At 35.5% G+C, this 16,440-nt stretch overlaps 1 protein-coding gene across 5 annotated transcripts in view; it reads left to right on the forward strand.

The window, feature by feature from the left end:
- The window catches only part of LOC150110185 (protein fantom-like), a 588,918-nt gene that overhangs the window by 129,740 nt on the left and 442,738 nt on the right, over positions 1–16,440 (forward strand). For all 5 annotated transcript variants that reach the window (XR_016548253.1, XR_016548255.1, XR_016548256.1 and 2 more), the window contains exons 11-12: positions 10,010–10,115; positions 10,423–10,569. Coding sequence is in view for 2 of the 5 variants with exons in the window: in XM_090391966.1 (XP_090248092.1) it covers positions 10,010–10,115; positions 10,423–10,569 (253 nt within the window). In the remaining 3 variants the exon portion in view is untranslated. The remainder of the gene's footprint in view (positions 1–10,009; positions 10,116–10,422; positions 10,570–16,440) is intronic.

A 16,440-nucleotide genomic window follows, 5' to 3' on the forward strand; every position in this document is an offset into this window, starting at 1 on the left:
TTGTTCAGTATCCAGGTAGATACTCAACAGGGTGCACCACGAGAAGGTGAGGATTGGACATTAGGTCAGAAGCCCTGGTCGGTTCTTCACATTCCTTTAAAGGCTATGTGGAGGTCTCCTCTCAGTTATACAGCCTTGATCCTTAATCACAACCCCCCCCTGCTATGTAAAGCAGACGACATAAATTTTGGCGGTAAATTTGGAACATAGTGTACATGGAAATAGTGTGGTATGCCATTAAAAAATAACTTTGTAAAATGTTTCAAACCGGGAACTGAATTATTTCATTCTGGTGAGGGATTTTTTAAATATTTTTAATTTTTAATTTTTTTTAATTCTTGTGGAAAAGTAATGCATTTTTAATAAATAGCTTAAGGAAATTTCAACGTGTACTAGGATATACATTAAAATAAATGTTAATACATTTCCAATAATTCAACAGCGTCACGTTGCCATTTTCACAGGTACTTAAAAACAAGACATGTGCAGACAAGCACAACAAACAGTAAATGAGGACGAAGCAGGAAGCTATTCTTTCTCCTAAAAATCCTGATAATCCCCCTAGCAGGCAATGTTGGTATTCTTGGGCAATTGGGCTGAAGGTCTTGTAATGTAGGTGTTCCAAATTTGGCAATGTTCCCTATGAGGATAAATTGAGGATGTGTGTGTGTGTGTGTGTGCTGTAGTTGGCTGATAGGAGAAAAAGAGAGGATATGATAGAAACATTTAAGTTGCTTAAAGGGTTTTATAGGATTGATGCAGGGGAAATATTTCAGCACTTGGCTGAAGGGACCAGAACAAGGGATCATTCCTGGAAATTGAATAACGGTGTGGTTATTAGGGGGGGGGGTGAGGACTAGATTTTTTGCTTGGAGAGTTGTAAATGAGTGGAATGGGCTGCCAGAGTCAGTTGTGAGTGCCTTGTCTGTTAATGGATTCAAAGAGAGGTATGATAGATTTTGTGGATGAATCGAATCTTCCGCAATGCGTCTTCAGACTTCATGGAGGTGTCTGTATAATAATAATAATAATATCTTGATAATATACTTACGATTTTCACTTTTTCACTCGTCACTCTTGCTTCTTCCAACAACCTTTTCATATCCTCTCTCGTACTGAATTTATCACTAGTCCTTCCTACTAAAATTATGATCTCTTTTTTTTTTTTTTTTTTCTGTTTTTGAATTGCATGTGCTATATTTTTAATTTTTGCCTAGGGAAAACTTGAAGTTATAACCTGCTCATCAATGGCATGTTTTGTGATAGCCATCATACCAAATAACATCTTTCTTTTTACAATCAACTTTACTTACTGGTTTTCATTATGCACTAACTTACCTGATTCCATGCTTTGTTGTTTTACATTTTGCTGCTTAGCTTTCATATTCTCTCTATGTTCCTCTAAATGCCACTCAACTTTCTGTAATTTCCACTTCATCTGTCCAATAAACTTCTTTAACCTTGCAATTTCAGAGGTTAAATTATTTTCAATATTCTCTTCAATATTGCCTTTAGTGGGGGAAAGCCTTCTTGTTCTCTACTTTGCTTTGCTGTTATTGCTAGCATTCCATTTCTTGTGCATTTTTGGTGAAATTTTACAGCTGTATTTAATTTTACAATATCACAATAAATATATTTATTTTTATAAAAGCACTAAATACTCTAAAAACGCTAGATAATTTCTAACATACTATAAAACACTAATTTTTTAAGGAAACAACATAATAAAGCAGATTAAAAAAAAAAAACACTGCCCAACAATCACCAGCCACTTACATTGTGAGTCATTGGTGATCAATATACATTAATCTTCCCTCAGATAATTTTCTTGCCAATATTGTAAACTGTTTAAATACAGACTAACAAAATACTTTTAAATGAGATTTGCTAGTCTTTCACTTATTTCACATTATCCATTCACTTCCCTGATATTCACCAGGCTCTCATATCAGTGGGCACACTTGGGTTGCCTGTTTTACTTCTTACCCAGCTCTCAGTTTTTAGATGGTAAAATTCATTTAAATGCTGCTGTGTTAAAATCATTCCCATATATGATAGCTATAAAATTTATTGATAAAACTCTTATACACATGGGTAATAGGTTAAAGGAGAAAGTAGGAACCCGTTGAAGTCTTACTTGAATAGTTGGAAGTTGCGATGCTTACTTTGCAGCTATAGTGAAATTTACTGACTTACTGTGAAAGTGTATGGATATAATGACAGTTGCATAAGTTCTTACAAGTGAAAGAAAGAGGAGGAATAATGATGAACAGTTTGGCAGAACATTGCTCATGAAAATATTTATTGAAAATACAGCTATCAGCTAATGCCTTTTTATTCCCGTATATAGGGAGTAGGCGAGGCCGTTTAGCCCTATCTAACTTTTGGAGACTGAGTGGGCAGTTCAATCTCCACTGGTACCCAATCACAGATAGCAGGCTCAAGGCTATCACTAATTGAGTGGCACACAGTGATGAGAAACGGCTCAACAAGTGCCGCCATCTCGTGGTCTCTAACCCGAACACTCATATTTAATGTATGAAATAATGTAAGTTCTGCGGTCAGTTTTCTTGAGTTTACGGGATTTCTGAATTATGTATTTTCAATACATAATTCAGAAATAGTCTATGCAGAATTGATTGGAGGGAGTCTGTGAGAGAGGCTCCATAAATTAACTGAATTGCAGCATCATGCATTTTTAGGGAAGTTCTTCATATACTACTCCAAATATGGGAACTTTGTGTCAGTATTTGACATATTTGAGGTTTACTTGGTATTAGCACTTGTACAGGGGAGAAGTAGTAATATCTCAAGCAGAAAAGGACAGTTACATTTTTTGGAGGCAAAAGAGGTATCAACATGATGTGCAAGTGCCAGGATAGGCTTGAGATGCAGATTGGCCCAAGAAGAGAAATTTGATCTTGCCTGAAGTTACCAGTATTATTAAGTGTAGGACATATGAATTGAGATCAAATGGTTGAATTCCTGGTGCTGGAGTAGTGTTCTTGCACTACTCATCTATAAAAAATAAAAATTATGGAAGGAGAAACTTGGCAAAGAACAAGATGGGTTCATGTAAAAGATTTTTTGTCAGAATCAGATTTTCACTGCAAGACAAACAGTTGAGAAATCATAGGAATATAACAGGTATCAGTATTTAAGTTTCGTAGATCTGTGAAAGGCATGTGATGAGGTGACATTAGCAACAATATATAGTCTATAATTTAATTGTAATCAGCAGTTAGAATTGAAGGAAGCTCAGGCAGATGGTTTGATGTTAAATCAGGTGTCTGACGAGGACTTCTTATCTTCACTTCATTATTTGTTATTCATTATTTATATGGATAATATTATGAAGGCAAGTGGCAACAAACACTATCAAAATTGGAGATGTAATCGCAGCTCTTTACTCATGCAGATGATGTTATATTCTTAAATAAATACATTACAGTTCTTCAAGATTCCCTAACTAAATTGAATATCTCATGTAATAAATTTAACCAAAAACTATGAAAATAAGGAGGAACATTGAAAAAACATCACTGGCATCATGTAAGGAGAACCAAATAAAACATTTCAGCTGTTTAGGCACAATTTTTAGTGAGGATTTGCAAATTAAGGAAATAGACAATGGAATTATCAAAACTGATGTCGTAGGATGTCATCATCATCATCATCAAATTCCTGACATGTACCCTCAAGAGGTATACAGGATATGATAGTACTACATGAAAAATTTACATCATTATTAATTTCCTATCTACAATTTTCCTCCAAATCAGTCTGTTACTTGTCAAGACTCCAATATTATCAGATCTTATATTTCTATCGTCTAAAGCACTTTGTACCGTATCAATCCACCTATATCTTGGTCTTCCTCTGGGTCGTTTTGTTGCCAACCTCGCAGAGAACACTTGTTTTGCTAATCTTTCCTTGCCCATTCTGTTTAAGTGACAATACCACCTGAGATTAGCTCTGCTAACGCATTCCTGGATGCTGACAATGTCAAGTTCTTTCCTAATATCCTCGTTTTTAATATGATATTGCCATTGATGCCATCTGTTCACGCTTCTTATCTTTCTCAGGACTCTCATATCTGCATCTCTAGTCTTTGGTCAAGTGTTTTTTTTACTTCTGACCCAGCTCTCAGATCCATAAGTTAAAACTGGTTTGAACACTGTCTTGTATACAGCTAATTTAGTGTTCTCACTAATTTCTCTCTTATTCCATATGAAATACCAGCTTTGTTGATTCTGTTGTCTATTTCCATATTTAATTTACCATCTTCACTAAAAATCATGCCTAAGTAGCTGAAATGTTTTAATTGTTCCCCTTTCACAACACAGTTGACATTTTCAATTCTGCAATTTTCATTGTCTTTGTCTTTTTAATGCTGACCTTCATACCATATCTATTACAACAGTTATTCAATTTAGTCAGGGAATCTTGCAAACTTGTAGCAGATTTATTCAGAAGTATAACATCGTCTGCATAAAGCAAAGGGCTGACATTAACATCTCCAATTCTGATATCATGTTTAATACCACTTTCCTTCATAATGTGATCCATATAGATAATGAATAACAGAGGGGATAATGTACATCCTTCTCTCACACCAGATTTAACATTAAACCATCTTCCTTTCCATTGAAGGATGTAAAGGAAGATGGTTTAACATTAAACCATCTTCCTTTATATCCTTCAATTCTAACTGCCACTTACAACTCAAATACAGACTAAGTATTGCTTGATATAATGCCCCATTGACACCATATAACTGTAGCATATTGAATAGCTTCTCTGTTGGCACCTTGTCATATGCCTTTTCCAGATCGACAAAACTTAAATACAGATCTTTGTTATATTCCCATGCTTTTTCGACTATTTGTTGTAAAGTGAAGATCTGATCCTGACAGCCTCTATTTGGCCTGAATCCAGCTTGTTCTTCACCAAGCTTTTCTTCCACAATTCTTCTCAACCGTTTCTCAAGTATACTTGCATAGATCTTTCCAGGAACACTCAGTAGAGAAATAGCTCTATAATTCTCACATTCAGTTTTATTTCCCTTTTTATATATGGGCACTATTAGAGCTCTACTCCAATCATCGGGAATTCGTCCCTCTGTCCAGGCTTTCTGAACTATGCAGTGCAGCCACTGTAAGCTTTTATACCACCATACTTCAGCATTTCTGGTCGAATATCATCTACTTCTGCTGCCTTTCCACATTTCAAGCCTTTGATGGCTTTTTCTACTTCAAGTATGGATATGTATTCCTGACTGTATGCCTGTTGAGTGTTTTTTACTAGTGTGCTATCACTGCTTTCAATTAGCAATTTTTCGAAGTAATTACTCTATACTTCAAGGATATCTTTTTCTCCTGGTTTCATATCACCTTTATCATCTCTTTCCTCCATTTCTAAGCTTCTTCAACAACTTCCAGAATATCTTACCCACCTTCTTGATATTTATTGTCTATGTCCTTGCCAAAGTCCTCCCATGACTTTTGTTTAGCTAGTTTTACACAATGTTTCGCTTTCTTACATTTGTCTCTGTATTCTCTAAGAGCAAAAGCTGACGTATTTGCCAGGAACTTTTGATATGATTTCTTCTTTTCCTTCACTGCCTCTTTAACTTCCTGTGTCCACCAGGGAGTTCTGATTTTTTTATCCTTACAGACAACCTCACCACATGCCTCTCTGGCAGAATCAATCAATGTTTTCTTCAGAGTTTGCCACTGAATCTCCAAGGTTTGATTCCAGTTCTCAAACTCTTTCATATTTTCTTCAATAATCTTTGTGTATATTAGTCTACAGTTCACATCTGAGAGCTGCTCAACTTTTATTCGCTTTAAAACTTTCTTAGATGTTATTCTTTTCAATATGAAATTCAGTTTTATCCTGCTCAAGACTAAATAGTGATCGCTTCCAATTATGTCGATCTGGTACTTATCTAATTCCTCAGGCAGCTCCTTTCTTTGCCATTCAGGCTTCATATGTTGATAGTACCGATCTTTAACTCTGGTAATATTGAGTTGGGGTGTGTTTTCAGATTTGTTCCAGTAACGTCGTAGGATGTCAACTGAATAAATTTATAAAGAAATTAGTCAAAGCACTAAACTAGCTGTAATAGAAGATGGTGTTGAAATTGATTTTAACTTACAGATCTGAAAGCTGGATTAGAAATAAAACACTTGATGAAAAAGTGGAGATTACAGATACACTATCTGATGTGGATATATGGCTGTATACATCACAACTGAGGCTCATACAGGTATAAAAGAAAGCCACATGAACTTGCAATCTTCATAGAGGAACATTAATGGTAGAATGGGTTGAATTCTTTCGACTGGTACTAATGACTTTCGACGTGTCACTATCATAGGTTGTCACCTTTATGACAACTCATTTCAGGAATTTCTGTCCTGCTGTTTCTGCAATTAACTATAAGTGATGTTATTGTGAAGTGGAAATTCCTAGGAGCAACACCAGTTCAATTGTGACCCAATAGACTACATAAAATCACAGATTAGGACTGCTGGGTGCTGAAGCATGTGGTGTAACGAATGTGGTGTGGCAGGTGTTCAATTGTCCTCAGTTGAAACACTTGCTACTGAGTTCTGAAATGCCTCCACAAAAACACTTGCACCACATCTGTTCATCAGGAGCTGAAGAACATGGGTTTCCATGGCCATGCAGCTGCACACAAGCCTAATATCAGCAAGAGCCATGACGAATTTCAGGTAGAGTGGTGTAAAGGTCGCCACCACTGGACTCTACAGCAGTATAAATGCATTATGTCTAGGGGTGAATCACACTTCACTGTCTGACAACCTGGGTTTGGCAGATGCCAGGAAAACACTACTTGTCCAAATGTGTTGTATCAGCTGTGAAGTTTGGTAGAGGAAGCATCATGGTCTGCGGTTGTTTTTCATGGTTTGGGTTGTGTCCCCTATTTCTGGTGATGAGTAATCTTAAATTCATGGCCTATAACATTCTATTCATGACATTCTGTTCTGGCAGCAGTTTGGTGAAAGCCCTTTCCTTTTTCAATATGACAATACCTCCATCCACAAAGTCTGTGCAAGAATTGTTTGATGAGTGAGTTTGAAGAATTTGTTGGCCTGCACAGGGTCCTGATTTCTTGCAACTTCAGATGCAAATTTGAATCACACAACATAAGTGACTGACCTCACTAATGCTTTTCTGGAAGAATGGAAGGAAATTACTGTAGCAATGTACGAAAATTAGTGAATACATGCATCAGGAGGAGTGCCATATGAAAAACAAGGATATTCAAAAAGAACTTGGCATTGTTAGAATTCAGGAATGTGTTAGCAGAGCTAATCTCAAGTGGTATGGTCACTTAAACAGAATTTAAGAAAAAAGGTTAGCAAAATAATTGGTTTCATACACTAAGAAGTACATTAGAATACCAAAATATAAGGTCTGATAATATTGTAAGTCCTGACAGATAACTGATTACATTGGAGGAAAATTGTTAATTTGAAGTTAGTAATGGTGTGCAGCCTTTTCATGCAGTATTATCATAACGTCCTATGCACAAAATGATGGTATATGTATCTCAGGAATTTGATGATGATATATAGATATTGATAGTAAAAGCTGGATTATTAAGAAGAAAGAAAGAGAGAAAATTGATTTATTTGAATTATGGATGTGGAGGAGGCTATTAAGAATCTCATAAACCACAAAAATGACTAGTAAGAAGGTTTTTTGAGAATATAAAGAGAGAATGCTCCTGGGAGGCAATGATCGCTAACTAATAGTTAATATACTTTGGATATATTATATGAATAGATGAATATTTAAAAAAAGGCAGTTATGTTTATTGCCAATTGTTTATTGGCCAGTAAACATGGAATTATAATGGAAAAAGAAATTTTCATTTAAGCCTAGAACTAGTTTAACAATGAAAATTACAATGAAGAGTACACTGAACTATGAACATGTGAATCATTTAGGAAATAAAAATAGCCCATTTATCATTTCAACTGTTTTGACAGTAAAAACAGTTTGAAATGGTTATAGTAATTCTTCCAAGTATTTCATTGCAGTATAAAAATCATTTGCTGGTCAGGTAATTGAAAGGGTCAGTTAACTGAATTTAGAGAAAGATGTTAAAAGTTTATTTTGCACTTGGTTACACTATAATAAATTAGTTTAATCCTTTATCCAAGTGTAAGCAAACAGAGTTTGCACCTGAAAATATCTTCAGGACTGAGGTAAGGTGGTGCAAGACCAGACAACTCCGAGCAAAGGTGGACCAAGCTCTCATCATTCCTTGTCTCAGTATCTCCTGTAATGCAAAGCACATCTCCTGGCAGACATGTATACTGCTATGCATTAAGGGAAGGGCCACTACTCAGACCGGTTTCGACCTCTATTGTGGTCTTGTCAGTGGGAGGCAGACCCAACCGTGGAGATACTAAGGCAGAAGCAATAGGAGAGGTCATATTTACCTATACGATTTGCCAACAGGTGTACCACCTTATTATTGAATTACTCTGGATTTAGAGAAAGATGTTAAAAGTTTATTTTGCACTTGGTTAGATTATAATAAATTTAGTTTAATCCTTTATGAGTGATGAGAGCTTGGTCCACCTTTGCTCGGAGTTGCCTGATGTTGCACCACCTTACCTCAGCCCAGAAGATATTTTCAGGCACAAACTTTGTTTGCTTACACTTGGATAAAGAATTAAACTAAATTTATTATAGTCTAACCAAGTGCAAAATAACCTTCCAACATCTTTCTCTAAATCCAGAGTAATTCAATAATAAGGTTGTACACCTGTTGGCAACTCGTATAGGTAAATATGACCTCTCCTATTGCTTCTGCCATAGTATCTCCACGTTTGGGTCTGCCTCCCACTGACAAGACCTCAATAAAGGTCAAAACCGGTCTGGCCCTTCCCTTAATGCATAGCAGTATACATGTCCACAAGGAGATGTGCTTTGCATTACGGGAGATACTGAGACAAGGAGTGATGAGAGCTTAGTCCACCTTTGCTCGGAGTTGCCTGGTGTTGCACCACCTTACCTCAGTCCTGAAGATATTTTCAGGTGCAAACCTTGTTTGCTTACACTTGGATAAAGGATTAAACTAAATTTATTATGGTCAGTTAACTGAAGGTCATGGTGCTTATTCAGAGATTGGTTGGCTCACTTATTGAGAGAGAGAGAGAGAGAGATTACTGTAATCTCTTTTGTTTATTTATTTATTTATTTATTTGTTATAATTGGAATGTTTTATTGGCAGAACAACTCAAAATGATAATAAAATTCCTCTTACTTGATGATATTTGGAATTTAGGATCACTTTAAAAAGTGGTGTCAGGTCATTTTAATGCCAATATTAAGAAAAATACTTGTGATAGAAACTGTTCTAGGTTTGGTTGTTGTGATAATGAATGATTGCACTATACAAGAATGCAATTAAGAAATTTTTTTATGATTGGTTGTGGTTATTTCTTTACTTGTTTTTATTAGACAGTAAAAAACTAAAAAAAAAGAGAGAGAGTGAGAAAGAAGAACTGATAATATTTATCTAGTTCTGTGACTTATTTCACTTTTACAATTGTTGCTTAGTGTATAATGAGCCAGCTTTTGGCTCCACCAAATTAGTGTTGTTGCACATGTTCCTCTAGAAAAAAAAGTGGAGGTTTAAACTGGGTGATGCCTCAACCTGATAAAATTTGATTGCATGGAAGAGTTTCTCTCACTCATTCACTCACTCATTCACTCACTCACTCACTCACTCACTCACTCACACACACACACACACACACACACACACACACACACACACACACACACACACACACACACACACACACACACACACACACACACACTCATTTAGACTGTTAAGCATGTATTTATAACTCTTAAAGTGCCAGTTAAAGAATAAGATGAGGCTATTGATTTTTTTCTTATTTATTTTTAAATAGCTGTTGTTTCCATGAATATGTATCAGACTTTTCTTTTACAGGCAGCATGTTCAAGAAAATATGGATCTTATTCGTCTTCATAGAGAATTGAAGCAGAAGTCCACCAAATTGACATCAGTGCAGACTCAATATTTGGATCTAGAAGAGGTTTTTTTTTAAAGTTTTTCTTTATTTAATCATTTTTGTAGATAAGTGCAATTTTATTGCTTGATGCTTCTCCATTCTAAGTATCTCCAGAAGCATTTTTATGTTCACTTTAAATAAACAGTTCTACAACATTTTATCTCGAACATATGTATTATAAGAGCAGTAATAAATTAGAATTAGTCAGTTGTCATACTCTAAATATAGCAGATGTTTTAATTGATACATTGCATTGTAGTTATGTTTTTAATACAACTTTCAAGAGAACTGAGCAGTATATTGATTTATGTTGGTTTTACTATTTTAATAGAAAATGAGAGCACTAAAGATTGATCATGAGCATGTATTAAAGGAAATGAATGAATTAAACAACCAACTTAAGGAAGAACAGCATAAAAATATTGAGCTCCATGGTGACTTACAAAAGAATATTGGTGTCCAGAGAAACTTAACTGAGGTATTACAAAAAATCTTATAATTTCAAATTCTCTATATGATACTTACTTTTCTCAAAACAATTACTGTGTATGTCAGTGTATAAGATACATGTGTAGAGGCTTAAGTGCTGTGAGGACATCATGTTGGAGGCTTAATGGATTTTTTACAACACTCAGAAAGAATTAAAATAGAATTTAATACTTCCTATATTTCGTCCTAGTCACTAGGACATCTATGGGGATTACAAAAACAATTAATGTAACATATACACAAATAACAAACAATACTAAGCCCAACCATGTGGGTGACACTAAAGTCCTATCTAGGTAGAGCGCCCTCTAAGGGCAGTAGTAGGTGGCCTGGAATGTAACGTGGGACCTCAGGTGATGAGTGTTTCCCAAATCTTCGGAAGCTTAATGCAACCGTATTTATTTAGATTTGGTTGGTTTTTGAGAGCTGCTGCTGCTTCTAAGAAAAGTCTCTCTTTCTTGAATTTGCTGTGGTGGAGCATGGTGGTTTTCTTCCATGATACCCTGTGGGTGGTGTCCAAAACATGGTCAGCCAAGCCTGAATGGCCATAGTTGTGTTTGAAGATGTAAGACTTGTGTTCCTCTAGACGGATGGATGCTGATCTGCCTATCTGTCCAAAGTACGCCAGCTTACAGGAACAGGGTACTTTGTAAACTCCAGGCAGAGAGAGAGGAGGGAGCTGATCTTTCGTAGAACGGATAAGGGTAGCAAGTTTGCAGTGGGGCTTATATGCTGTGTGTAGGTTGTACTGTTTTAGTATCTTGGCTATTTTTTCGGATGTGCCACGGATGTAGGGTATGGTGATGGCATTTTTAAAATCTTGTTGACAAGAAGGACGGGGAATGGGGGGGAGTTGATTATTTTTTTGATACTGTGATCGCTGTAGCCATTGGAGAGGAAAGTGCTGTGTATGTGGTTAAGCTCAGTAATGAGGGCGGTTCCACTGGAACAAAGATTGTGGGCTCTCTTCGTAAGAGTTTTAATAATGCCATATTGTTGAGAGGGGTGGTGGTGGGAGAGTTTGTGAATGTATCTGCCTGTGTGTGTGGGTTTTCTGTATATGGTGAAGGTAAGTGTATCATTAGGCAGGCGTGTGACTAAGGTGTCTAGGAAGGGTAAACAATTGTTCTTTTCCTTTTCCATAGTGAACTGGATTCTTGGATGTAGACTATTGAGATGACTGAGGAAGGAGTCTAACGTGTCTGGGCCATGAGGCCAAATAGAGAACACATCATCTACATATCTTAGCCAGATAGAAGGTTTGAGTGGGGCTGAGTCTATGCCTCGTTTTTCGAAATCTTCCATATAGAAATTGGCAAGGGGGGGTGAGAGGGGGGGAACCCATGGCAGTTCCCTCTATCTGCTTGTAGATTTTGTTGTTCCAAGAGCAATACCCAGAGTTAATGGCAGAGGAAAAGAGATCTAAAAAACGTTTTTCCCTCTGACATCTTAGATCTCTTTTCCTTTGCCATTAACTCTGGGTATTTCTCTTGGAACAACAAAATCTACAAGCAGATAGAGGGAACTGCCATGGGTTTCCCCCCTCTCATCCCCCTTGCCAATTTCTATATGGAAGATTTCGAAAAACGAGCCATAGACTCAGCCCCACTCAAACCTTCTATCTGGCTAAGATATGTAGATGATGTGTTCTCTATTTGGCCTCATGGCCCAGACACGTTAGACTCCTTCCTCAGTCATCCCAATAGTCTACATCCAAGAATCCAGTTCACTATGGAAAAGGAAAAGAACAATTGTTTACCCTTCCTAGACACCTTAGTCACACGCCTGCCTGATGATACACCTACCTTCACCATATACAGAAAACCCACACACACAGGCAGATACATTCACAAACTCTCCCACCACCACCCCTCTCAATAATATGGCATTATTAAAACTCTTACCAAGAGAGCCCACAATCTTTGTTCCATTGGAAATGCCCTCACTACTGAGCTTAACCACATACACAGCACTTTCCTCTCCAATGGTTACAGTGATCACAGTATCAAAAAAATAATCAACTCCCCCCCCCCATTCCCCGTCCTTCTCGTCAACAAGATTTTAAAAATGCCATCACCATACCCTACATCCGTGGCACATCCGAAAAAAAAGCCAAGATACTAAAACAGTACAACCTACACACATCATATAAGCCCCACTGCAAACTTGCTACCCTTATCCGTTCTATGAAAGATCAGCTCCCTCCTCTCTCTCTCTGCCTGGAGTTTACAAAGTACCCTGTTCCTGTAAGCTGGCGTACTTTGGACAGACAGGCAGATCAGCATCCATCCGCCCGGAGGAACATAAGTCGTACATCGGTAAACACAACTATGGCCATTCAGGCTTGGCTGACCATGTTTTGGACACCACCCACAGGATATCATGGAAGAAAACCACCATGCTCCACCACAGCAAATTCAAGAAAGAGAGACTTTTCTTAGAAGCAGCAGCAGCTCTCAAAAACCAACCAAATCTCAATAAATACGGTTGCTTTAAGCTTCTGAAGATTTGGGAAACACTCATCACCAGAGTTTCCACCTTACATTCCAGGCCACCTACTACTGCCCTTAAAGGGCGCTCTACCTGGATAGGACTTTAGTGTCACCCACGTGGTTGGGCTTAGTATTGTTTGTTATTTGTGTATATGTTACATTAATTGTTTTTGTAATCCCCGTAGATGTCCTAGTGACTAGGACAAAATATAGGAAGTATTAAATTCTATTTTAATTCTTTTTGAGTGTTGTAAAAAATCCATTAAGCCTCCAACATGAAGTGTATAAGATAATATTTTAAGTTAAAAAGAATAGCTGAAACAAGGGAGGGGAGTCATCTTATACTCCAGATATAAAATCTGATTCTTTAACTCTGTCAATGGAAACATTATCTAGGAATAGTACAAAGGATGAGAATGAAGAATTCCAAGTCATGGTTTCAGATTCAAAACGAAAGTTTTTAATGCATGGGTATCTTAAGTGAGAAACATTTTTGTTAAAATATACTAATTAAAAACATGCTATAACCTATTCTTAGGGTAGTTGGCATTTTGCTTTCATGTAATGTTAACATATTAATATATATTAATATATTAATATAATATATAAATATATTTTTTATATAAATATTTGTATTTAATAATTGTATTCTGCAGAGTAAGCATGTAGTTTTTTTTTTTTTTTTTTTTTTTTTAATTTAAATCTTGAAACATATATCATGCAAAACTGAAGACTGATATAAACATATCTGTTTTACCAATTGTTTTGTACAGAAAGACATCATTCATAAATTTAAAGAAATTCCTGCTATGGTTTTATATGTTTTATATTTCTGTTTACACATATTCTTATATTACAAATTTACTTATGTTAAAGTAATGTGTAAGAAGTTGTCAGTGGTAAACATAAAATTTGTGGTCATCTTGTATGCCCGATCACCTTGTACACTGGTATATATAATAATTGTTTTATGCATTAATAGGGTAGTCCAACAGTCTTGTCTTGCTCAGTAAATGTCAAGAGAAATAAGAAAAAGTGGGTTCTTAATTGTTTAGGCCTGGAAGCATTTTATCTAACCTGACTTAACAAAGCACTTCGAAGTATTTCTTTCATCAAATTTCTTTCATCAAATTATCATCATCAAATGCCTTTATCTTCAGGAGATGGACAACTACTTATGCTTATCTGTGACTGTTACTTGGCCCTGAAGAAGGTTTAAAAACTACTTTTTATTATTTGTTAAAAAAAAAAAAGATTGATTTATTATTTATTTACTAAATCCTGTCATGGATTGCGCCATTGTGAATAAGTTTTAAACTATTAAATCTTGTCTTGAAAAAATATGGGTTTAAAAAATCTAGTTTTTTGATATGGAAAATCTTTATGAAACCTTTTCATTTCAAGGTGAACTTTGTGCAGAGGTCGCTGTCTTTTTCATTTGGCAAAACAGAGATTGGCTGAAGAACACATGTAACTTCAGTCAATGCCCCATACAGGAAATTTCAAAATGTATAGCATGCTACTGCCATGTATGAACAGGGATTAAGAGAGAGAAAAAAATATATTATTCAAAAGGATGCAGCCATCATTGTTTTATGAAAATCGTGTGTTTTTTTTTGTTGCTGTTTTAGTTAAGTTGATTTTTTTTTTATATTTAGAAATGAAGAATTTTTATTAATTATTAATTAATCTGAATATGTTTTAATTCATTTTGTGAGTAACCTGGCCTAGTTTGATGATCCATTCTCCAGCCAGCAGGATCATATCCCACTGTGGGTATGGATGTTTGTGATTGTCTTTAGGTGGGAGATGAATTTCATTGCCTGTTGTGAAACTACTATCTCACTTATTGGAGGTTTGAAGAAGTGGCTTGAAAAAGTTCTATGTTTGGTATCTAGAGCAGAATTATGTTTTAAAAAAAAATCAAAATACAAAAAATATTATAAAATTAATAGGGAAAGAAATCCTTAGCCCACCCATGATATTAATGTACTATAGCAAAGTGGATATTAGATCCAGCATTATTTCAAAGCCAAATGTAGAAACTATTAAAGTTTTGTAAGTTGACCTGAGAGCTTGCAGGAATACATTCCTTAGCATTCACAACTTTCCTTAGTGTGGACCATTTAAAAGATGTAGGCACTGCCCAAGCATCTATATATTTGTTTTTATTAGTCCATTATGATAAGGTTTCACTGGCTTGACAGCTGTTTTGAACTGGTTGGTTCTCTTCAGAGACCAGTACTTAGTACCGAACAAGAGCAAAAACTCTTGTTCGGTACTAAGGAACTTGAAATTTCAGAGAAATGTATTTTTCGCAAGCAAACTCTCAGTTGGTGTGTAAAAGTAGTTACTAAATTTAATAAATTTACTAAATATAGTAATTTAATAAAATAAGGAGCCAAAAAGGCTCTAAGTCTTTTTGGCTCTTTATTTTATAAAATTTTTTTTATTATTTTTGTTTTATTAAATTTTATTTTATTAAAATTTTATTTTAATAAAATAAAATAAAGTTTTTATATTAAATAAAATAAATTTTAAAAAATTATTTTAGTAATTACTTTTATGCACCGACCGAGAGTTGTCCACTTACGAAATATGCTTCTATGACATTTCATGTTCCTTAATACTGAACGAGAGTTTTTGCTCTCTTAAGGTTTCTGCCTGCTCTCTGAAGAGAACCAACCATTTTGAAACAGTTGTCAGGCCCAGTGAAACTTTATCAAAATGGACTAATAAAAGGCGAATATATAGACGCTTGAAAGGCGCATATGTCTTTTTAAGTAGTCCACACTAAGGCAACTCGTGAATGCCAAGGAATGTATTCCTGCAAGCTCTCTGGTCAACTTATGAAATTTTCATAGTTTCTACATTCGGCTTTGAAATAATGCTGGATCTAATATCCACTTTGCTTATGTAATTTTGCATTGCCTAACTGAAGCCTTTTGGCTCTTTATTTATTAACTAATATACTATAGATTTATAACCTTTTATAGATGGAAGTAAAAAAAAATGTTTATTATGTAGATATTTATATGATAACTTATTGATAAAATGTGCATCAGGTATAACATGGGATGCAGTGAATCCTTTTTTAGTTAAAAAATTTAACAAATTTTTATGACTTATGACTTTTATGAAAAATTTTAATGACTTAAAAATATCATTTGATGTAGTGTATGCATTGGCATATGTGTATAGTCTATGGGAAAAGGAGGTAGTGGTACTATAATTTGCCAGGAATGTAAGATAATTAGGCAGCTTGAGAAGTGCGAAATATTGAATGTGAGTGGAAATTCAAATAATGGAACATATGAGATATTATGGTAAGTAGTGAGATGCTTTAAGTGGAATTCAAGCCAGAATTT

This window comes from Typopeltis vanoorti, chromosome 1 (genome assembly GCF_054136105.1).
Source record: "Typopeltis vanoorti isolate ZY-2024b chromosome 1, IOZ_Tvanoo_1.0, whole genome shotgun sequence".
NCBI classification, from domain to species: domain Eukaryota; kingdom Metazoa; phylum Arthropoda; class Arachnida; order Uropygi; family Thelyphonidae; genus Typopeltis; species Typopeltis vanoorti.